General features: G+C 40.6%; 1 protein-coding gene across 4 annotated transcripts in view; it reads left to right on the top strand.

Annotated features, from left to right (window-relative positions):
• mark1 (MAP/microtubule affinity-regulating kinase 1) overlaps nt 1-23,705 on the top strand; it is a 32,728-nt gene that overhangs the window by 6,910 nt on the left and 2,113 nt on the right. The window contains exons 3-17 of one of the 4 annotated variants that reach the window (XM_032540548.1): nt 4,969-5,022; nt 12,819-12,867; nt 13,481-13,546; nt 13,914-13,984; nt 15,460-15,516; nt 15,671-15,907; nt 18,194-18,313; nt 18,979-19,078; nt 19,209-19,321; nt 19,409-19,613; nt 20,324-20,505; nt 20,666-20,757; nt 20,907-21,047; nt 21,246-21,497; nt 22,229-22,255. In XM_032540548.1, the coding sequence (XP_032396439.1) occupies nt 4,969-5,022; nt 12,819-12,867; nt 13,481-13,546; nt 13,914-13,984; nt 15,460-15,516; nt 15,671-15,907; nt 18,194-18,313; nt 18,979-19,078; nt 19,209-19,321; nt 19,409-19,613; nt 20,324-20,505; nt 20,666-20,757; nt 20,907-21,047; nt 21,246-21,497; nt 22,229-22,255 (1,766 nt within the window). The remainder of the gene's footprint in view (nt 1-4,968; nt 5,023-12,818; nt 12,868-13,480; nt 13,547-13,913; nt 13,985-15,459; nt 15,517-15,670; nt 15,908-18,193; nt 18,314-18,978; nt 19,079-19,208; nt 19,322-19,408; nt 19,614-20,323; nt 20,506-20,665; nt 20,758-20,906; nt 21,048-21,245; nt 21,498-22,228; nt 22,256-23,705) is intronic. The other 3 variants (XM_032540550.1, XM_032540549.1, XM_032540551.1) reach the window with 3 other exon arrangements.

Genomic DNA, 23,705 nt, shown 5'->3' with positions numbered 1-23,705 from the left:
GTTTTCTTACAACACAAGGTTTATTTCAATTGACAGTCATACTGGACTGGTATAACATGAAGATATAAATAAGGACCATGTCTACAGAACAGGACATGTTTCACTGGTTGTACAGTATGAAATATAGAGAACGGGACACAACTTTTCTTTTGCTTCTCTGATTTGCCATTGACGATGTGATATTGCGATGACGATATTTAGTCGATATAGTATGCACCCATAACAGACACCGGCATATAATGTGATGCCATCCGCTTGTTCATCAAATTTCTCAATCTGAGAAACAAAAAGGTAACTATTGGTATAGTGTAGAGTAGAGGATATGTAATAAATACCTCTTACTAATGCAAAGAGAAAAGTGGAAGTTATAACAGTAGAGTGACACACGATGACCGCTCAGACATCTGCAGGCATACGTCAACACACGCATGCCTCCACCTGAGTTTTGTTCATGACAGGAGGAAGCAGAGAGGAGGGGAGTGAGGTCTGTCTGTGCACCTGCCCACCTAAGACAGGCTACAAATAGACACCACCTGCGTACTGCGTGTCCACACACAGCGAGCCTTTCTGCAGTCTTTTACTCCGCTCTCTCTTCTCCTTGCTAGACGTTTTTCCTTTTACTGCCACCGCATTGCTGTCATTATGGAGTTTTAAGTTGGGCTGAAATCAAATGCAACTTGTAATGTCTCAGGGAAACCCTGCTCGGCCTAAATAATCTGCATTTTCTCCACTGTGACTCAGCATTTGCTTCCTGGTTTTCCCCTGGCTGCTTGGGATTAGAGCCTGTATCCACTGAAGCATGCTTATTAAGCTTTCATAATGCCAGAGTCACAGTAATGCTGAGATGAAAAATTGTAATTAAGGCTTTCATGGTGTGATTAATCTCCTAAGGCAATTTCTCCCCTGCCTCCCTTCTAAAGAGAGGACAGAGGTCAGGATTGCAATCTCTGTGTCAGAATAGTATTGAACATTATAAAATATACAGGATGACAAAAGACAAAATGAGTTTAGTCAAGTCTGGAGTTTCACAATGCTACACATTTTAGAGATAGAGGCCCGGCTAACTATTGAAAAAGAGAGAACATACAGCAATCAGTGGTACAGTGACTCCTAGTAGCTTGGAAAAAACTAATAGATCCTTGAAAAAATGTTTAACAATGTGTATAGATCTATGTCAAGTTTACAGAAGAATGCATAAGCTATATACTGAATGTTTTATACTAACAACATCTTTGATCACTAGGCTGCTGTGGCACCTTATCTAGGTTGTTTAGCTGCACTTTCTCATCCCATACATTATACTTTTACTATAAAATTATGTAATCTGTATTAATTACATGATGGGCCCTATTTTACAGATCTAAGTGTATGGCGTGAAGTGCATGGCACAGGTGTGTTAAGGGCATGTCCAAATTCACTTTTGCTAGTTTGACGGCGGAAAAAAGGATCCATGCACCAGGCAGATGGTTCAAAAAGGTTTTACTTAGTATCTTCATTAATCATAGGTGTGTTTTGGGCGTAACATGCAATAAACCAATCGGTGTCATCTCCCATTCCCTTTAAAAGCCAGGCGCATTGCTGTTATGATGGCATATTTGCATTGTAATATTTTTTTTTTTAATCTTTTGCATGTGTGTGTAACAACCATAGTGTGCACACGCTGTGCACATGCCTATGCACATTTTACCAATGTACTGTTAAAATAACAATGAAATGCTGCGTTACTGACTTTAGACCAGGTTTTTGTTGGTCAATGGCGCGATCACTTTCTGCTTCTGCAGGATAGCAATTTGCTTAGAATTCACCTGAACACACCTCCCTGGGCCATGGGCGCAAAGATGGACGCAGGTGCATTTCCCACGTAAACGACGTGGGCGCTGGACGGGAAATTAACAACCGCGTCGGTCTTAAAACAGCAAAGACCCTTGCGTCGGGCTTTGAAACACGCTACGCCGGGTGCAAGATAGGGCCCAGTATGTATATAGTACTAATTGGCAATGGGGTTCAGGCAGTTTGAAGCTCCCCTGTGGAGTTTTTGTTTTTTTTCTCTAAGTGACTTACATGGGACGCATATGTTTATGCATGACACGATACACAGTCCTTCTAATGGTTTCACACTGGTCAAAAGTCGGCGATACCATGACATACTATAATGTGCCAGCAAAGGTAGGGAGAAGAAAACTGCTAGCTAGTAGACATGGATGCAAAAGAAATGCTGGATTTAAAATAAAAACAAAAAAATTGACTGTGCAATTGTTTTTATAATAGGGAAATGCATTGAAAACATTTGTTTGAGATAAGTATACACACCAGTGAGTAAAAAACAAAATCTCAATGACATCATACACATTGTATGGCCAGAGATACTGCTTTACAGCAACATCTGAGTCACTTCCTTTTTTCTCTCGAGGCATTGACAACACAGCTGACAGGCTGCTCTCCCTGTCTACACACGTGCTGGAAAGAGGTTTGCTAATGTTTTAAAGACCATGCTGAAATATTCACTCTGACATTCTGGTTCCGCTTTGGGTGCCATCAAGTGGGATCTCTGGTCGTAATTAGTCTGACCAATCATCATTCATTAGCAGAATGCTAGCGGGCAACAACGACTCAACCTGTAAGAAATCAGAAGAACATAAGTACTTCTTCATGCAACTTTCAACCTATAATCTGATTTAAATTTGCTAAGTTAAGTAATTAGAGCTGAGATAGAATGACACTCGGGCGAAAGAGACAAATTTAGCCGTCTTTCTCCATAGAGTCCCATTCATTTTACACTTGCCTGCGATCACCCCAGTGGAACTCTGGCGGAACTGCAACCAAATTCTGTATAACGGGGCTATATAGGGAGTGAAAAGGGAAAGATGGGCTTTGGTAACACTGAATGTAAGCATAACTGTTTGTTTACAAGAAAACTATACAGGCACATAGCCACACTAGCAGTACTACCTTAGCATCGTCACTGTCATATGGATGCATGTTAGCATTTAGCTCAAAGCACTGCTGTGCATAAGTACAGTGCTACTAGCATGGCAGTAAACTCTGTTATTAGCCATGCATTGCTCCTTCTTTTCAGTTGTGGGTATAATAGCGAACAACAGTGTCTAATCACATCAACACCACACTAAAAAATCAAGAACATTTTGTAAGCCTGCTGGTGTGTTTGAGTATATAACCAAACTAAAAACATGGGAAAAATAATTGTTTGTAGACTATTTCATTGGAACTGCATTACTGTAAAACACTTGGTCTGGGTTTATTTCTACTGGCATTAAAAAACACTACAACCGACAGTTGAATGATCTGTAAGGACACAGTTGAAGGCGTTTTCACATCGACAGCCTTTAGTTCGGTTGACTCAAACTAGAGTTTGTTTTCCCCGCTGGTGCGATTCATTTGGGCTGGTGAGAACGCGGCAATCAAACTCTGCTGCGCACCAAAAGTGGACCAAACAAGTGCTTGAAGAGGTGGTTTTGGTACCCTTTCAATTGAACTCTGGAGCGGTTTGTTTGTGGTGAGAATGTGATCCGTACTCAAACCGCACCAACTACACATACTTCGCAAGTCTGAGCTAATGTCTCCTGTAGTCAAGTGTGTTTAGCCATCTGTAATGAAGCAGAGCAGCAAGCTGTAGCAGTTTGCAATGTTTTTATCACCAAATGAGACTGCGGTCAAGCTTGCCGTTCATCACTCGTATCTCCGTGGTCAAACCAGCTGCCGCTAAAATTAAAGACCGACGCCAGCAGAGCGAAGTCTCTGTGACCAAAGCAGATGTAAGTCTCTTGCGAAACAATGTCTGATAATTTTAATGAAGTGAGCTGGTTTGACCACTAGACCAGAACACAGGACCCCATTGAGGCCCATAGAGGCCATGCAGCTCTGAAATGGTTTGAACCAACCACGTGGTTGGCCTTCCTTAGAGCCTCCGCTCTCTTTAGCACAGCTGAAAAAAAAATCTTGTGGTAGTTGCCTTTTTGTTCAACCACAAACTAGTGACCTTCATATTTGTTCAGTCATTCATAAGTATGTGTAACAAAACTATAATTAATGTTGAATGATTTTTCTGCAACAACAAAGGGACACATGTATTTTTTTTCAGTGTAATTACATTATAAAACTGCTTTGTCAATCATTACATTACATGCCGTTCGGCTGACGCTTTTATCTAAACCGGCTTACAACTGCTACATATATGTCAGAGGTTGTACGCCTCCGGAGCAACTATGGGTTAAGTGTCTTGCTCAGGGACACATTGGTTGATGTATTGCAGTGGGAATTGAGCCCAGATCTCCCACACCAAAAGCATGTGTCATATCCACTGACTGCACCATCACCACCCAATCACATATCAGCATTATGAGCTTGTGGTGAGTCTGCAGTGCTCTAAGCTAGTTGCTTTGTGAAAGCTGCTGAGCTCTCAGAAAGTGAGGAAGCAGGTCTGTTTCAGTGTGCACTTTGGGGTGATTATTGAGATGGATTGTTCAGACTGCTGCCTGGCAAGACCTGCCAAGCAAACAGTAGATCACCAACCTGCAGAGTCATATACTAACTAACTGGCCTAGCAGCCACACGGGCAGTTGGACAAACTCTGTGGATGCATTTATACTTAATGTAAGTTATTCTATGTGAAATGAGTTTTATATCATCAACAAATACATCTGTTTTTATCTCTGCCAATCAAAGCTTCAACTCTTCAGATTTTTAACTGAATACATAAACTTTGAGGTATTTACAGATGAACCGATTCAGCTGTGACATGTTTTGACAAAGTTGCCTCACAGCAGAATAGTGAAATAATGAGGATAGTTCATTTCAACACAGGCTTTCACTGTACAACCAAAACACAAATACAAAACTAGAATTAGTTTTGACATCTTGGTTATCTTTTATCTCTATATCCCCCTCTCTCTATCTATTTTTCTCTTCTTTTAATCTTCTGTCTTTTTCTTCCTGTCTTTCTCTCTCCAGGTGGCGGTAAAGATTATAGACAAAACCCAGCTGAATCCCACAAGTCTACAGAAGGTGAGTTGGTGTTTGGCCACATGGTAACATTAATGTCTTGGTTATAGCGCTTTCCATTAGTCATTCCTGAGTTGTTGGCACTATTGATTCTGTGGTCTTTGAACTCAGGATGTGCTGTTTTACATAATGTAATCAGATGAAGTCAGGAGAGACCACAAGCCTTGTTTAATCCAGCCCCCTCCCCTTGTACTTTTGTGTTGGTATGTGGTTAGGAGCCGCTAAAAATACCTCTGCCGGCCTGTTTGTCACTTACCCTTGTCTAGCAGTCATAACCAATTGCAATGAAGGATTTGGGACCGTTTTCTGATTACTGAATTCATATCCAGCTCTTTCTGCTGATTAAACCCACTCACACACACATGCATACAATTCTGTAGATTACACCATATGGAAAAATAAGCGTGTTGCTTTAGTATGAACATGCATCACTTACTGAGGTAGGTAGACAGGATTTCATTTCACTGATCATGACATAGCATGGCTTACCATAGCTTCTCTTTTAATTTTAATGTTTTGTAAAGATTGAACAATATGCTAAGCAACCACTGCGGATTGTAATAAAGGACCATTATAACCACCACACCTACATAAACGGCAGTTGATGTGTTGATGGGTCTCTTGGCTTCTATCATTGTAAACTGCCGGGGTGAGAGAATATTGCAGCTGCAAGCAGTCTTAATGGTAAACTAATAACGATTAGCTTCCCAAAATGTCTGCCATCCCAAATTAGTCTGAGTGGAGTGAACTCAATGAGTATTACTGGAGGAAATGAAGTCTGGGCTAATCAAACAGGGTGTAATTGTTAAAGGGCATTGTTAAAGTGAGACAAATGAAAATATGGTTCATGCAATTCATATTTCTTATAATTCTGTAAAACAAGACTATTGGGGGCTTTTCTAGCATGATTCTGCTTCCGACATTGTTCTCCAAGAGCAAATCTGTAATTGTCTTGTATCTTAATGGGATCTGACTGCAATTCTTCAGCCAATCAGTGCAAAGAAGACGCTGTGAGAATTTCAAGTTCCAGAGTTCAGTACTCAACTAATCTGACTGAGATACATTTCATTGTGCAAGCTCTTTTGTCTAACAGCCTATTGTGTTTTTTTTAATCTGCACACACAGTGGGGTAATGCACAGTTAGAGGCATGTATGTGTGTGGCATTAGGATACATAAACCAACTTCACCAATTTGGGTCTTGTCTAGGTCATGAGTGGTTACGCACCCAATAGGTCGGGTTGTCTGCTCTCTAGTGATGGGCAGGGCAGACGTATTATGTGAGACTGCAGACCAATCAGGATCTCTCTGATCAATTATTCAGTGAGCCTTTCAGATGTCTACTGCAGTAGACCTGAGCTGGTCAATATGTCGAGATCTTATGGCTTTTCATGGTGGATGAGCTATTATTATGCTATATAATAGCATGTATGAACGTTGATGTTAGTGTCTGCGTGTACTTACTTTATGTGCATTCATGTATTACATCTGGTTTGTGTATTTGTATCTGAGTGTAGACATGTTATCTCTGTATGGAGCTTATATATAGTTGTATATTTTAATGTTCTCTTCTCTGCACTATAGATTGCTGTAATGGTATACATTAGTGCCATCTGCAATGCAGAAGCTCATCTTATAATGCAGCAGTCGTCTCCTGGATGGAATCAATGATCTCATTGACTTAGAGTGTCCTATATGCTATCCTTGTGAAAGCTCTACTATGGATGCATTAAAGGGTCCATCCACCTTTTAATACAATTTCTGCTTTGTTACTCTTTTGTGACATTGGATTAATAATAATGGCCAAATAATATCTAGGAGGAATGAAGTGGTTCTCATTCCTGGTGTTTGGGGTTTGTAGTGCTGCGGGTTGGCCAGATAATTGCAGTTAATCGCAATGATTTTAATGTTGGATGGTGAGAATAAAAAAAGTATTTAAAATAAAAAAAACCCATCTAAACTGTACTGTATTGTACACATTTGTTGTTCAGTGACGTCAACATCTCTAGCTCAGTGTTTTTCCTTTGGCTGCTGGTTTTGTTCATGTCTAGAAGTCTAGACTGAATTTTACTGTTTCCCCAGGGTGTCATGGGCTGTTTTGTTTACTCTGTTCCAATTGTGACCTTCACCCTGGGAAAGTAGCAAGAAAGTTTAATAATAAATGGATGTAAAACATAAGGGGGGACATTACAAAGTCTTTTTACCCCCTTGACAAAGTAGTCATAGTAACACAGGTTCTTGGACAATAAATTGAAAATACCACAGTGTACATTTTCACGGTTAAAAATTCCATTCTGTGTATTGAGCAGGCTTTTTCTATGGGCGGATATAAACAATAGACGGTCATAATTATTGATTCAGTGACTTAGGCTTTTTATAAGGTGCATCTGAAAATCGGTTGTCTAAGATGACCTGGTCTCTTTCTCTTGCTCTGCTTTGGAGTTGATTAGACATTTTGTACTGAGGGTCAGGATAGGGTGCTCCCCAAAAAGTCCATTGTGTGGCAAAAAAAAGTGAAAGTGGAGGGCCTTCCTAGTACTAAGGGTAAGACCTTGAGAAGAATTGAACCATGTATACAATTCACCATACACTGTTATAGTACTGTTTTTATTTGTGATCCTGTTTGTTTGACAATGTGAGCAAGTGAGGTTTCAGGTGTTTGATCTGGCTGTATCACTCTTCCACTTACGGTTAACAGCTACTCTTTCATGTTAGCCCATCAGAATTCCACTGATCTCTCTCTTTTAATGGTCTCAGACGTGCCACGTTGTGGGTGCCCCATCTGGAACTGTAGGCACAGCCAGCGCTCTGGCAGATCCTATATAGCCACAAACACTTTGATGCATTCCTGTACCTGTGTACAGCCATTAATGCACTCATATACATATACAAACATCCTCTAACTAATCTCTGTGTAGGATTTAGAGTTGGGTTCACCTCGTGGAGACAAAGAGATCAATAAAACAATATTAAAATCTCTGTTTTTTTCACTTATTTTCTTGAGTTTATCTTTGTCAGTCTGGTGCTTCCCTCTGATTTTTTTTTATTTCACAAAGAAGTTAGCAGAGCCCAGCATGAGTCATGAGGCTAAAATGAAGCTCCGGTCTGTTCTTTTATGTCCCATTGGCGCTCTGTGCCCTGGTGTGACTTTGTGGTGGTTTCAGTGTAACAGGAAATGAGGTTAGATGAGCTTCCAAAGCGCATCCTTAGATCCGCCACAGGAAATCCATCACATGTCATCTGTGGTCAGGGTTGTTGACGTTGTCAGGGTTTTTAGGCATTTTAGCCCTAAAATAGACCTCTCCGTTAATCCCATCTTTCACTGAGCAAACACTGCTCTCATCCCACCATCCCATTGCTTTCTATCTCATTTTAATCTGTAAATAAGGGTTTTCATTGCTTCAACAATGACATCAACAACATATTATAGGTTATATAATTGACCAGTCAGACATGATAGATGTGCCGCTTCAGACAAAATTAAAACCTGTGCTGTTAAAACGCACGACACATTTGTATTTGGAAAAGGTAGAACCGTTGTGCAAAACAGGCCGCAAAGAGTAAATGAAGCGACAGAAACACTGGCAGCTTCTCCGGAAATGAAAATCTCTTTTCACCACGTGGCTCAGGTCCACTGTTCTAACCTTCAGTCTTAAAAATCTTATATCTGAGTGTCGAATTTAAAGACAACCAGAAAGCGTTTAGGACAATATACTCTGACTCTGTTTGTACACTACTGTATTTGTCATTTGCAAAAAGCCCACCATGGGGTCAAGCTCTTTTAATGGCTATTGTTTAAGTCTGTCTTGCGCCTGCCACTCTGCATTAGCCAATGAAATGCTGCCGAGCCCCTAGGCTACAGGAGCTTTGGTCTTGTTCAGATGAGTAGAATGTGATTGGACAGACGGCACTGTTGTCCGAGGTGAATCATGAAATAAAGCAAATGTCGAGGCTGCTTGCGTATACATGTTCATGGATGTATTTTTACAGTGCTGTCGAGGCTTTGATTAAGAGTTACATTTGTAAAAGATAAGTTATGCCTTAGTGTTGTGGATAATAAATATGAGGTGGCAGAGAGAGAGATAGAGATGGGGGTTATTTTCAGCACCTCAGGAGTCAAGGGCAGGACAGGACAGCTTGTCTGAATGTCACTGACACTTTCGATCCCTCTGTCTGTTTGTCTTTCTCTCTCCCTTCGAGAAACAGCAAGCAGTGGTTATTTACTGATATGCGGTTTTGAAGTACTATTTTTGCATATGAAAACATGTATGCACACATAAGAGGGATGAGGGCTTCCAGGCTACTCATCCTATCAATAATCTCCATGTTGAATGAGCAGCTGTGCTGCTGTGACTGAAATAGTCCAGCCAGTTCCTGTAAGTGCTGCCAGTCTGATATCTGCTGTTCTGCTCCTTCTGCATGGGGACTCGGCTGTAATTAAGGCTAGTTTGCTAGTTTGGGAGTCTGGGTGCCCCTGGGTGGCTGGAAGTAGGTCACTGGCGCAGACTACTGAGGTTCAACCACATTGGAAATGGGGGGGGGGGGACATTGCAATAGACATTTTGTTTTTTTCAGCAATGTTTGTGATCATTTTCTTCAATTACTATCTCAATTCATTATCTGAATCAACCATTTTCATTCATTTTAGTTTGAAAGGAGGTATTTTTTTGCTTCAAAGGAAGTTGGCCCAAATATTCAGTACACAGCCACCTTCTCCAATACTACCATAAAAACGGCTTTCTGCCACGCTGTGACTCCCCTGTGTGACTGTAGATATTATTAATATTAATACCAGACTAAATGTATATGTAATACTAATAATGTAATACTAATGTATTATCTTCTGACAGCCTCCATGGTGCCTACACCCCTATTGAACGTTTATTGACCGGTAGTTGCTGTCGTTTTCCACAGCCATTCTCAGATTTGTTCTAATTTTTGTTTCCAAGCGGATGCACGCGTGCTTCCCATGTGCTTTAGGGCAATGACGCAAGCGAGAGAGAGGGAGAGGGGAAGAGGCAGAGAGGGGAAGAGATGGGGATAAAACACTGATTCTTTTGTACATCACTCATTCAGAATAATAAAGAATCCTGTCTTGACAGGTGTGTCACATGTTAAACCACGTGAGTGGAAGGATGCATATCTCAAGCTGGGACTTATATGTTTATTCTTGCGTACTGCAAGCCATCTTCTGGTTATTGTGTCAGTGTGTTTCCACTCTAATTGACTTTGTTACCATGAGGGAACCTCTCAGGCACACATAGCAGCTGATGAATATGGAGCTAGGTTTGCCACACAGGAGAGACTTGCTATTCTGAGCCACTCAGGAATGGAAGATTTCTGTTGTCAACAACATGGTGCCATAACAAATTCAATCTAGAAAATCAGAATGCACGCACATTCCTTTAAAATGTCAGATTTAAAAATAGACAGATTACTTTAATAATCCCAAATGGAAATTGCAGCGTTGCAGCAGACAAATCACATGTAAGAACTGCAAAACAGTCAAATCAGTAGTTGTGCACAACTGCTCTCGGTTTCTTCAAACTATGACTACATTATTTTTTAACTATGATATTATTCTGTTTAAAACCCTAAACCAGATTTTACCCTTGAACCGGTTTACACATAACAGAAGTTATTTGCATTCATAGTACAGTTGTATTTATTTATTTAATATATTTCTAAATGTCCTCAAATCCCATGCAAAGACCAAAACTAACAATGTGTTAATTCACCTCATACACTTTATAACTTACCTACCCTATATGTGGCACATTAGTTTCTAATGAAGATTTAACACTTTAAAACATGTTAAAAAAAGAAGAAAAAAAACTAAACCAGCTGGGTACTGTAGATTGTAGCTAACATTACTTAAACAAGAGTAAATTGTGCAATCTTTGTGACAGTTCATAGCTGCTGATTAATACACATTTGGTGCTATAGTGAAACTATCAGTAGCAGGACAGTACCGTATGTGGGATTGATTCAAAACAAAACTGAACTGTCCACGTTCATTGGAATGAAGGCAGACGTGGCTCACTGATGTGTTATGTCGGACAATACTTCTTAATTACAAAAATATAGTATTTGGTTTTCTTATTCTTGTCTTTTTCTGGGATATTTTGACAACGGGAAAAATAAAGAAACCTTATTCTTTTAGCCCTCTGCAGCAGCTCGCTGTACGCCTGTGTGTGTGCCAATGAGATAAGAGGTGTCAGAAAAATAGAGGCAGGAGAGCAAGTAGAGACAGAGAACAGGGCAAATAATTAAAGTGAGAGAGAGTACCTGTATGTTGTTGAACCAGACTGTAGCTTAGAGGTCCCAAGGAGTCGGGCCTGCTCAAACTGATATAATGGTTGTGTTTGATGCCCTAGAAACATGGACTATCCCAGCACTTATGTAAGACCTAAAAGGCCATTAAAACTCTGTACACACACACACACACACACACACACACACACACACACACACATTAATTTGACATGTTTGATAATGACTTGTAGAGTTAGGGCTCCTGCACAAATCTCTGTGTGGCAAAAGCGTGTCAGCTGCGTGGCATGTCCATTTTTATTTCCAGGCAAAATAGGATACGAAAAGATGTTTATATTTCATTTTGACACAAATGCATTTAATAAATGAGATTTTCTGTTAAACTCCTTTTTTAAATTGCATTTTAATTGGATTCTGATAAAACATCAACATGGACTTTAATATCTCAGGAAAGGGAATTGAAATATAAAAATATACAGTATATATCAAAATGTGTGTACAAAAATACAAAAATATTTACAAAATAAAGTTGAAGAACATGCTATTTCATTTCATCAATGGGAAACATACATGTGTACAGACACAGCAGCACCGTGTCAGAAACGTTTCTGGTGTGCAAAGACATAGAAAATGCCACGCCACGCTCACATCAAGCAGGCAGTTTGCAGGAGCCCTAAGTTTCTCTTTCTAAAAGAGGACAGGAGATGGAAGCAGCATCGCTCAGAGTCTTTTTGCTTTGTCAAAGTGGTCAGCAAATGGCAAAATCTGTGTTCTGTCTCAGGTAGCAATATATGCTGAATCCCAGTCAAGTGAGTGTTGAAATAACACTCAAAGCCTTAGCATGCCTTCGAATCAACAGAATGTAAATGATTCAACAGCACCTCTAAGTGGCTACAGGAGCTTGTCTGATATAAACAGCCACGCCAAGAGTGAGTAAACACCACTTTAAAGGATTTTAACGGAATTCTGTCCTTTCTGACTCCACCCTCCGCTGTTATACATGGTGCTTGGAGAAAATAGACTGGGCAATGTGTGATTTTCTTTTTCTTTTCTTTTTTTCTCATAAAGGCTGGATAGAAACAGGACACAATAATTAATATGACTTTGCTACTCCTCTTTGCATGTTCATACTAAGATGATTACTATTAGGCAGCCAATGCCTAACTGTCTGTAAGCCTGTGTACTGCTGCTCTGCAGTGACTGGCTGCTGACTGGGTGTTTGGAAGGCCAACTGGCCTGATGGCTGGACTGCAGTGTCAGTGGAGTTGTAATTCTGCTCCTTATCTGTGTAGGGCAGGGTTTAGTGCAATGTTGTCACTGCATCAGTCCTATTGCTGTCATGTTCCTGCAGAGCGGGATCCAGTGTGGCTTAAATGTGGCTCAGTTCCCTTTGCTCAGATCCCTAATGAGTGCTTGATAACATTTTCTAATAGTGCTTTCCCAGCAGAGACAGAGCTAACACTCAGGTTCACTGCATGTAATGTAATTTGTTATGTTTTCTGACAAATGTCCCTCTATGTCTCAACAGCTCTTCAGGGAAGTCCGAATAATGAAGTTACTGAATCATCCAAATATAGGTAAGTTCAACCAGGGGCCTGCAGCAACTTGATGAAATCTTAGCAATACTATTCCCATTTCATTTGGATCATTTGGTTTTGGAAATTAAACCAACACCCAACACAAAGCTAAACCAGTATGACTTTCATCAAAGAAATTATTATTATTATTAATTTAAAAACAAAACACAACAGGTGATGCAATTTATTTCCTTGCTGCTGCTTTTTTGTGCAGTAGATGAATTTGATTTATTTATGTATTTTTGAGTGGAAACCTCTGTTTTCCTGTTCTTAGATTTTTGTTTTCAAAATAAGAGCATTAACAATAAAACTTTCCTCCTCAACAAAGTAAAATACCAAAAACTGAGGTATGACCCAATAGTTTGAAGATCTTAACAGTAGCATCAGCTTCATGAAAATGTGTAACTTCTTTATATTTTTAGAACATGTGACATATTGGAAGATTTTATTCAGACTCCGACATCCATTTTAATGCAAGTAGGAAACTCTTAACAGACCGGTAAACTCAGCTAACACCAATATTGAACCTCAATTGGTAAAAACTTTTTTTTTTATAAATATCTCATTTCTTTTATCTCCACCTCCTCTTTCCTTTTCCCAATTTCTGCCACAGTGAAATTGTTTGAGGTGATTGAGACGGAGAAGACACTTTATTTGGTGATGGAGTACGCCAGTGGGGGTGAGTGAAGCGTTAATTCCTACCACTAAATGTGTGACATCTGGTTGATTTTGTGAGTGTATTCCTGCTTGTTATTTCCACAATATCGGTTGTAGAGTAATTTAATAAGCTCTCATACAGACAAAAACACTCAGTACTGTATATCATGAGGTAATGTAATTTGAAGCTGCATCTAATGTAATATTCATATAGTCTCTCAAGATTTCTCAACTATTTAAGTGCAAACCATGCCATTTGAATGCTTTTTTCTAAAAAGAACTTTACAACCTGAGTGGCTACTTGATTATGATCACCCTAGTTGTGATAATGGTAATATAAAATGAGAATATATTGATTGATAATTATAAATTTCCTTTCTTTACTTCAGGAGAAGTATTTGACTATCTAGTGGCTCATGGCAGAATGAAGGAGAAGGAGGCCAGGGCCAAGTTCAGACAAGTGAGTCATCAGTATCGCATTGCTCGCACTTATGTCGTCATACCATTTACTGTTTTCTGAGGGAAGACTGCATGCACCAAGATCAAGCTTCGTCACTGACTGCAGAGGAAAGATGAAGTGTAGATAGCTTGGCCTGAGAGAAGAGGGGGGGTTTGAGAACTTCCTTATACATGCTGCTCTGACACCTAGTGGTGCTACAAGAGCAAAAATGCATCTACAGCAGTTTATGTAGCCTATTTCATGCTTAAATGTACCAGTTCTTTCAAATCCCTGGCGCTCATATTTAAAATCCCTCATTGATGGTCAGAGGAACTGTGTGTGACACAGTGTGGACAGCTTGCATGTATTTGTGTGTGTCCCAGTACAGATAAATCAACACTCAAAAAGGTAAAAGTGTTTGTGCATGTGGCTGGGAGCAGACAGGTTGGCAGCACTGTGTGTGTTTTCTATTTGATCAATGCTTTCCAAGCAAATGGTGGTGAAATTATAACTGTCAACTGTCATAGAAACTGCAGATAAAGATTACAATAGCCTCAAACATTTCATGTTTTAGAAGCAGAAACATATGTCATTCCCCCACGTCTTCATGTAAACCAAGTTCACTTTTATTAGCCTTTAACGATCTTGAGGATGCTGGCAGAAGTTTGCTAAATTTAATGGTATTGCCATTAGCATTATGCAAGGTAAATGTTAGCTGCTAGAGCTTTTGCACATTGAGGACATAATCATCTAAATTCTCCTGCTATATTGACAGTGTATCTGACTAATTAATGGACTTCAGTTTAGACTAAGGAGTTTCCTTGATGATGATTACCTATATTGCTTTTCTTAAATGATGCCCATGATTAACTATTTATTTGGATGCTGAAACAGGGCTAACTGCTAACATGAAGCTAGTGTGAAGACTTGCTAACATGTAAGCGCTCTTGTTAGTTTATTGCCCCACAGTTTAAGATAAAACCATATAGAGTTGTAACCTTGCACAACAATTAATGCTTTTATTCATATTTGGGGTTTGTGCTGTAGATCTGTTGTTGTGATGAAAACGAATAAACAATAATTTTGATAATTGCTTAATCGTTATTTTTCAAGCTAAACTGCAAAATGTTTTCTGGTTTTGTCTTCTCAAATTAGATGTTTTACGTTTGGATTTTGGACATTTGGTCGGACAAAACAAGTAAATTGAAGATATTGCGTGAGCTCTGAGAAATTGTCAATGGCCCTTTTCGACCTTTCATAGACTTAACAATTATTAAATAATCAACAGCTAATGAAAATAATTGTTAAATGCCGCTCTTTTGTGTCCATCTTATTGTCTTTTATACTTTTTTTACATCTCTTTCACTTTTATGTTCTATCTTTGTGCAAATGACTATGCAACTACTGTTTTGAAAGGTCCTATACAAAGAGTTTTCTTTCCTAATATTTAATTCACCTGTGGTGTCCTACGACTTGTGTCTATGTTTGGATTTCAGATTGTGTCGGCAGTGCAGTATTGTCATCAGAGGAGGATAGTACACAGGGATCTAAAGGTGAGGGTCTAAACTCTTAATCTCACTGGTATCGGATTTCTTATTTGAGTAGTATTCATATCTGGAATGTATATCTTGGAATAAGCCTCTACAATGAACCATGTTCTGTCAGTGCTAATACATTAACAATTTTTCTCATCTCTCCCCAACTCAGGCAGAGAACCTGTTGTTAGACGCAGATATGAACATCAAGATAGCCGACTTTGGCTTCAGTAATGAGTTCACTGTGGGCAGCAAGCTGGACACTTTCTGCGGCTCCCCGCCGTACGCTGCTCCAGAACTCTTCCAGGGAAAGAAGTACGATGGACCAGAAGTGGATGTCTGGAGCCTGGGGGTCATCCTCTACACACTGGTCAGCGGATCACTGCCATTTGACGGACAGAATCTAAAGGTGTGCATTTAGTTCTGGTTCTAGGATGTATATAAGTGGTTACGTTTATGTAAACAGTAGAATGTATTGCTTTACAAAGGTCATACACAGTTATTTACATAAAAACTGATTAACTATATAGTCTATATCCTTGACATTCCGCTTCCGGGATTGCCCGGAAATTCCACCGGATTTCACTCATTTATGCCGGATATTCGTTGCCTTGGTTGGCATTTTAAACTCCGCTCGATGTATGTGGACTATGGTCAACCTTTTCTCAGATCTCTACAGGGAAAATCCAGACAGCTAGCTAGACTATCTGTCCAATCTGAGTTTTTGGTTGCAAAACTAAAACAACTTTTGTATGTACACATGTTCCACCAAAACAAGTTCCTTCACAGGGCTATTTTGCAAAGGCGCCGTTGCTTTTTACGTTGCTTAGCGCAGCCCAAAGTCATTGTGATTGGTTTGAAGAAATGCCAATAAACCAGAGAATGTTTTTCTCCCATCCCTGAATATTGTGGGGACCCTCCTCCAAAGCGCCTTGGTACAGGAAGGTCTGGCAAAGCCATACGTGATTAAAGCAGTTAACACGTCACTGCTTTTCACCTCTGAAAAACACAAATTGATAAAGGGCTCAAATTAAGTGATTGTCCAGTCAAATTTTCCAAAGGTATGGTCACATTACACTTCCAGCTTGGAAATAATTGCTCTGTCTTTCATTCACTTCTAACGAAGCCTGTGTGACGGACAAATTCAAGTTTCACCTTTAATTAACTTGGACTATGTGGATGTACTTGGTCTGACAGTAGATACGTTGATGCAATGTGTTTGGAAATGGGAAGTTATTTTTATAGTTTCATCACCATGTTCAGTACATTACATTACCAGACAACAAACTGTAGCATTGCTCTTATATTCAGTTTGTGTATCACTGTGATATTTATTTATTACCCACATCCGAGACCCTTTTTCTAGTTGCAAAACAAAAAACTCATGTCATTGTATCTTAACATTGTCTGAAACCTTTCCAACAGACAATCTCACAATCACGACCATGTACGCAGCCATGGGCCTGGTGTGCAGAAGTGTGACTGTGTGTTTGAATTTCACACAATAATTGCGGGTGAACAACAGGGTGACCAGGTGTCCCGCTTTATGTGGAACTGGCCCACATACTGTATTGAAATGATGCCCTGCATTTTGATTGGTTTTAGTTTTCAAACGTCAAACCTGACAAACCTACTCTTTGTCCCACATTTGGGAGTGATGCAAGGGCAACAAAACAAATGCCTTTGACAGAAGACTGTAAGAAAGTATGCAGCGTTTCCGCCCATCTCTGTGATGGCAGGCGTTTTACCCCACTTTCAAGTATGGTTGTTCAGAAAAGGTATAGACACTTATTTTATTATATATATTATATTCAGATGAAACATTATACAACCTAGTTCATTTGAAACACACTGACACCTTTAATATGTCCTCCAAAAGGGGAAAACAATTGAAAGTCCCAATAGTAAAAGTAATAATAAATGCTCCTCTGAGACACTTTCATTACTCAAAATATATGAAGAATTCTGTTTCAGTCTGAATCTGCATAGACAGCAAAAGCCAAAGTAAATGACAAGTGCAAAATGAAGTGCTACAGCTTGTTATCTTCTTATATGTCCAAGCGTCTTATGAGTCGGTTATGAGCTACTCTCATGAGTTAGGATGTTCACATGCAAAAAAACAATTGGGTTACTTTAATAACCAAATTAAGAGTGGAATTTCCTCTCTCTGTCTATCGTTTGGAGTAAGACATTGAAGAAATTCATCCGCCCTGCTTTAATTATGCAGCAGTTTTGGAATATTCTTCGACGCTGCAGTAAATCCAGCAGGTCAAGAAAAACTGCACTGGGCTATGTTATTGTTGCCTTTTTAAAGCTGCGGTAATCAATATTTTTTATATTAACAACTGATCATTCAACCATGTTTAATGTGAGCTTGTGATGGTAAACTAACAGAGAGCATTTTAAGTGCTTTTCAGCTCTAGGTTTTAGTTTTACAGCCCACCGCGTTTTGTTTTCAGCCCCGGCAGGCTTTCTTTTGAGTAAAAAAAGCAACTAACTATTAAATATGTAATTAGCAGCATATCTGCTGGATGAGTGTATACTTTAGGCAACTGTTTGCTAACGCTGTAAAAACTGTTAACTTTGATAATGTTGTATTGCTTGGTCCCCTGTCTGATGCTCTTTTGTTGCTAGTTGTTGTTAATAATTTCTTATTTCTTACATTATGTCTGTCTGTCTGGGGCTTGGTGTGTAGGAGCTGAGGGAGAGGGTCCTGCGGGGAAAGTACCGTATTCCTTTCTACATGTCCACAGACTGTGAAAACCTGCTAAAGAAACTACTTGTGCTTAACCCTGTCAAACGAGGAAGTTTGGAGGTATTACCAGCGTTTGCATCGTTGCATCTTCACAGATATTTGCTCTCCATTCAGAAATGTTTTGCACAGCAGCCCAAACAGACAATCCTAATTATTCCTAATTGCTGCTGTTGTTAATTATAAACCAGCAGAACACTTCACTTTACGGTCTGTGAGATGGAAATTTGGAAACATTCATCTAAGATCAAAGAGTGGTCTTGCTTAATTATTTGATTAAAGCAAGCAGAAATAATAAAGCTAATTGGAATTTGTTTGAATAAAACTTGATTAATTAAATAGAATCCTTATGCTCTGCACTTTCACTGCATTTGCGATATCAAGAATTGTTGTAGCTTGTTTCCCCTTTGAAAACAATACACATTTGTCAGTTCAGTTCAAACTCAGGCTGTCCAGAGTCAATACCACCCCTGCATTTAAAACCAGACTGAAGTTCAATAGTAGAGATTTCTCCACTAATAATAACAATTGATCACGGTGTTGTTCAGCCCGGGCTGATTTCATAAAGAAGTCATTAGTTTCTCATCTGTCTGTTGGGCCATTTGCCTTGCACATAACTGTCATGTTGTATTATTAAAAGACATGAGTCAAGATTTATTATCTGAAATTGCGTTGATTCTAATCGCACTGTACATACATAAACTGTAATTGTCCCTTTTTTTTGTCAGCAAATCATGAAAGACCACTGGATGAATGTGGGTCATGAGGAGGAGGAGCTAAAACCTTACATCGAGCCAGAGGCAGACTTCAGTGATTCATCCAGAATAGGTGTGTGTGGGTGTGTATGCGTATGCGTGTGCGTGTGCAAGTGTGTGTGTGTGCGCGTGTGCGCAAGACTATATGTCATGGCCAGTAAGTATATTGATTGTGATTCACATTGACTTCTATCTGCCATCAGAGCTCATGGTGACAATGGGCTTTCCTAAAGATGAGATCACAGAGTCTCTACAGAGCCAGAAGTACGATGATGTCATGGCAACTTACCTGCTGCTCGGCAGAAAAGCTCCAGAGGTCAGTTTGTTTGACCTACATCATGTAGACATTATCACCAGTAGTTAATGCAAGTGGCCATATCCCTCATCCTGTGTTATTTTTCAGTTTGAGGGGAGCGAACCTTTGACCAACAGCATCCTGGGTCAGCGACAGCGACCGACCAGTGACATCAACAACAGCTCCAGCATTTCTCCTGCCCATCCCAAGGTCACACGCAGCATCTCGGGCAATCAGAAGCAGCGCCGCTACAGTGATCATGGTGGGGATGATGATGGTGGTGGTGGTGGTGGTGGTGTCGTAGAAAAGCCAAGTAAAGTAACCTCATCCTTCCCAGCTCTGAGAGTGCGGCTGGCTGCATGCTGTGTAGGGGGAAGCTGCTCTCAGTCACTGACGGTTGGCCACAGATCAGATACCGGTATCCACCCTGTTTACCAGCTTCACTTCTAAATAGCTGAATAAAGCTGATAAAGCTTGAAAGTTTTTTTTTTTTGGGAACAATAAATAAAGCATATTTCAACTTTTTTATTTTATAAAAGGAAAATATCTACATCAGTCCTGGACTAATTTGTTGGTTTGCCCAATGTTTGTTTTCATAATCAGTCAATTCAAATGAACAAATCAGTGACTCAACCTCTACACTGCACTGGTTGTGTAGCAGCTTCCTCCTCTGTCATGTGGGGCAATTGTGTCTGGCGCCTTCTGCTGGCTGGCTGCCTTCCTGCAGCTCCCTGAGGAACATCGCCTCAAAGCATGAGGGGCAAACAGCTTTTTACCTGCTCACCTTGACTTCTATAGCTGTACGGATTCTTAAACAATGTGTTGGTGCAGTGTTATTTTTAATAGATGGGGTGATGTGAAAATCCTGGCTTTGAGTGGCTTTGCTTGACGCTATTGTAACAAAGACACTGTCCTTGTTTGCTTGTTCTTTTTCGTCTGAAGATTCCTGATATTGGAGCTGTAATAGTGACATGTTCGTTGGAAAATTTGATAAGAATGCTATCATATCCGTGTCTCTCCTAGTTGGTCCGTCTGTGCCCCCCGCGGTATCGTACACGAAGCGTGGCCAGGCCCTTAGTGTGGAAAGTGATCACAGGGAGGAGTGGGACGGTGCGCGCCGGCTGGAGCTCAACACTTCTAAAGGAGATGTTCCCGCTTCACCACTGGGGGTGCAGGAGAGAAAGAAAGCTACAAGTGCAGTGGGGGTGAGGAAGTGGCGGACACTCACACATTACCTGAGGACATTTATATTTGTTTTACATTTTTGTGCCTCATCATTGTTCCATTTTCACTCCTTAGGTGACCAGGCCCCGCTAATACTCAGTCTAACATGCTTTATCGTGTTTTTTCTCTTTCCATGAACAGACCAATGGATCAATGACTCGCAGGAACACATACGTGTGTGAACGATCCTCTACTGACCGCTATTCAGCTATTCCCAATGGCAAAGACAGCAGGTAAACACATTCACAGTTAACTGCAGGGTGAGCTCTAGCTCTCCATGTTCTCATTGTTTTTCATTATTGTCCAAGTCATTGTTCTGTCAAATTTTCCAATTGTACAAATGACTAAGTTTTGTTTAAATATCTTTATCCTTGGTCCCCAGTTTAACCGAGGTGTCAGGGAGCACCTCATCGACTGCAATGAGCTCTACGCGACCTCGTCACACTAAGTCCATGTCATCGTCAGGGCATCCTTCAAAGAGCACACTGCCCCCCATCGACGACAACACAGAGCTGAAAGCCAGGTGAGCATCCTGATGATCACCAATAACTGTGGCCATCACAGCTGTATTTTCGATGTAAAAGTCTATCTGTGGCAAAGATAGTGACGCTGATATATTATGAATCTGAACTACTTCTAAATTACAGTATGTCTAGCGAGCATGCTGATACAGAATCTTTTGCCACATGTAGTGATTTCTGCTATAATGTTTATGTTGCAGCTCCTCTCCTCGGGGTCCCTCCACCTCTCCATCTGCACACAGTATTAGCACCCCAGAAAAGAACCGTTTCCCCCGTGGTACCACCAGTCGCAGCACCTTTCACGGTGCTCAGCTCAGAGACCGGCGCAGTGCCACCTACAACGGCCCCCCAGCTTCGCCTACATTGTCCCATGACACAGGGGCTCTCGCTCAGCAACGCAGGGGCACCTCCACTGGGATCATCAGCAAGATCACCTCCAAGTTTGTCCGCAGGTCAGTGAAGACAAACGGCTGCACACTAGGTTGTACTTCTTGTACCTAACAGTTAAGGTATTCTCATTCCCCTTTGACTACTTTATACTGGCATTTATGAGTGCTTCAGTTTTGAAGGAATTGTTCTTTTGCTACTTAGTCATACAAAGTCATAGATGTTGTTTAATGTATCTTTATGCTGTCTGAAGGTATGACTGATCTTTGCGTAATTACTAATCACACTAAATGTCAGATGGATCAAGTATTAGCTCAGCTCAGATTAAGGAAATTTCAATTTAGACTGGTCCAACTACACACTGAAAGTGTTGTAATTATTTTTGAAACTATATGTCATGTGCTTACATGGTTAAAAGCTTTCTCTTTACAATATGAATCTTAATATACTTAGTATCTTATTCCTAATATTGGCACTGCAACATTTTGAACAAAATAGTTCCATAAAAACAAACTAAAGAGATTTAAGAAGTGCATGTGTTTAAATTACTTTATGTAAACTTTTTCAGCAGTGAAAACAAAGAAAGCATCACACGCTCTCTGCCTCTTCAGCACTCTCTGATCTCCTCCTCAGTCCTTAGTGCTTATTATACATCCAAACTGTTACCCTTTGCTGTCAATATGACAAGCAAAGGATAAGACCACATCATGCATACAGCAGTTAGCTCCTTGTGTCACCTTCACGCTGGCCCATCTGGTAGAGGCTCACAGCTTTCTCTCCTTTTCTCCCCGCATAGAGCTATGTCTTTCAGGTCCACCCGGAGGTAGGAGAACACAACGCTTGCTGCACCTGTCCCCTCTGTCCAACAAAAAAACTGTTCCCACTATGTCCTTGGCCCGTGTTTCCTCAACCCCTTACGTATTTGCCCACTACACCACATCCTTGCCTACTGACACCCTTGTTATGCCGTGTATTTCCCTTCCGTGTTTCCACTGCTTCAAGAACATACCTAACAGCTCACCAGCTTTTCCTGTACTAAGTTAAGCCACAATATCGGCTTCTCAAATCACTGGCTTTCCTCTCCTTACTCTCCCCCGTCTTCATGCTGAGCTTAATAGAAAAGATCAGGCATATCATGGAGGCCAAATCAAAGATTTAGAACCACTTCCACTCCTTACAGATCAGTGGGGATTCAGGAAAGTTAGCGTACAGTAGACAGTAGGGCTGCACGATTATGGCCAAAATGATAATCACGATTATTTTGATCAAAATTTTGATCGCGATTATTCTCACGATTTCTGATTTTAACCAAAACAAATTTTATTGTCACATAGGCTATTTATAACTGCGAGAGGGACACAGAGAGACGGCTGATCATTATGAACGGGTCCAGCACGGGTTGAACGGTGGATACACACGTCGTGTGTATGAAACGTCTGTATCTTCACTGCGCTGCATTTTTTATTAACTATGATATTCTGGCCATGGGTCACATCTCTGGCCCAGGTCAAGGTTCCGGTCTCGGTACAGCAGCTGCGTCTCACACGCTGTTACTCTACCAACTGAAGTTAGTTGCATTCAACAACTTCTTCTGTGTTCTTTGCCGTGGCGGCCGCGATAGCAGAGTTACCCGCGGAAACACTGGTACAAATACTGGTTTGCCCCTCATACTTAACAATATCCAGCTGTGTTAATAAAAAATTAAAACTGTAGACAAATGTCAGAAGTGTGGACCGGCGGCCGCTGTGGGGCGGGCGCGGAGAGCAGAGGAGAGAGAGTAGGACGAGAGAGCGTAGAAAGATCCAACACAGGCACGGCTTACAGACGAAATGGTCATGTAACGCAAAATGAAACCATATCCATAACACAACTGCACGGATGCGAGGACATTAGCACCGTGTGCCTAGAGGACTAACAGCTAACAGACGCTATAGCACCGACTAGCACTGGTCACCGCTGTTGTCTGAAAAACAACAGACGGGACAAAGTGTTGCGTTTACAGGTAAACTGGTAAACCTTGAGACTGACGTATTACAGACTGCTATCTGTTGAGTTGTCCTCCCGTTACTCTGTCCTCTGTGACTGTTTCCATCTAGAAACTAAGCTGCGCAATGCAGGGAACTACTCTGACTGGTTCATGAGCAGACGGCTTTACGGAGCGGGAGATTGGCTTTGCAAAAAACCCGGAGCGTTCTATGAAATGACGCTTTATAATAAATAATCGCTCGATCACGCAAAGTTAATCGTGGGAAGTCCAAATCGTGATTGCGATT

The sequence above is a fragment of the Etheostoma spectabile genome, chromosome 17 (genome assembly GCF_008692095.1).
Source record: "Etheostoma spectabile isolate EspeVRDwgs_2016 chromosome 17, UIUC_Espe_1.0, whole genome shotgun sequence".
In the NCBI taxonomy this organism is placed as follows: Eukaryota; Metazoa; Chordata; class Actinopteri; order Perciformes; family Percidae; genus Etheostoma; species Etheostoma spectabile.
Note: the sequence above shows the minus strand (reverse complement) of the source record. Positions and strands in the feature narration are given on the sequence as shown.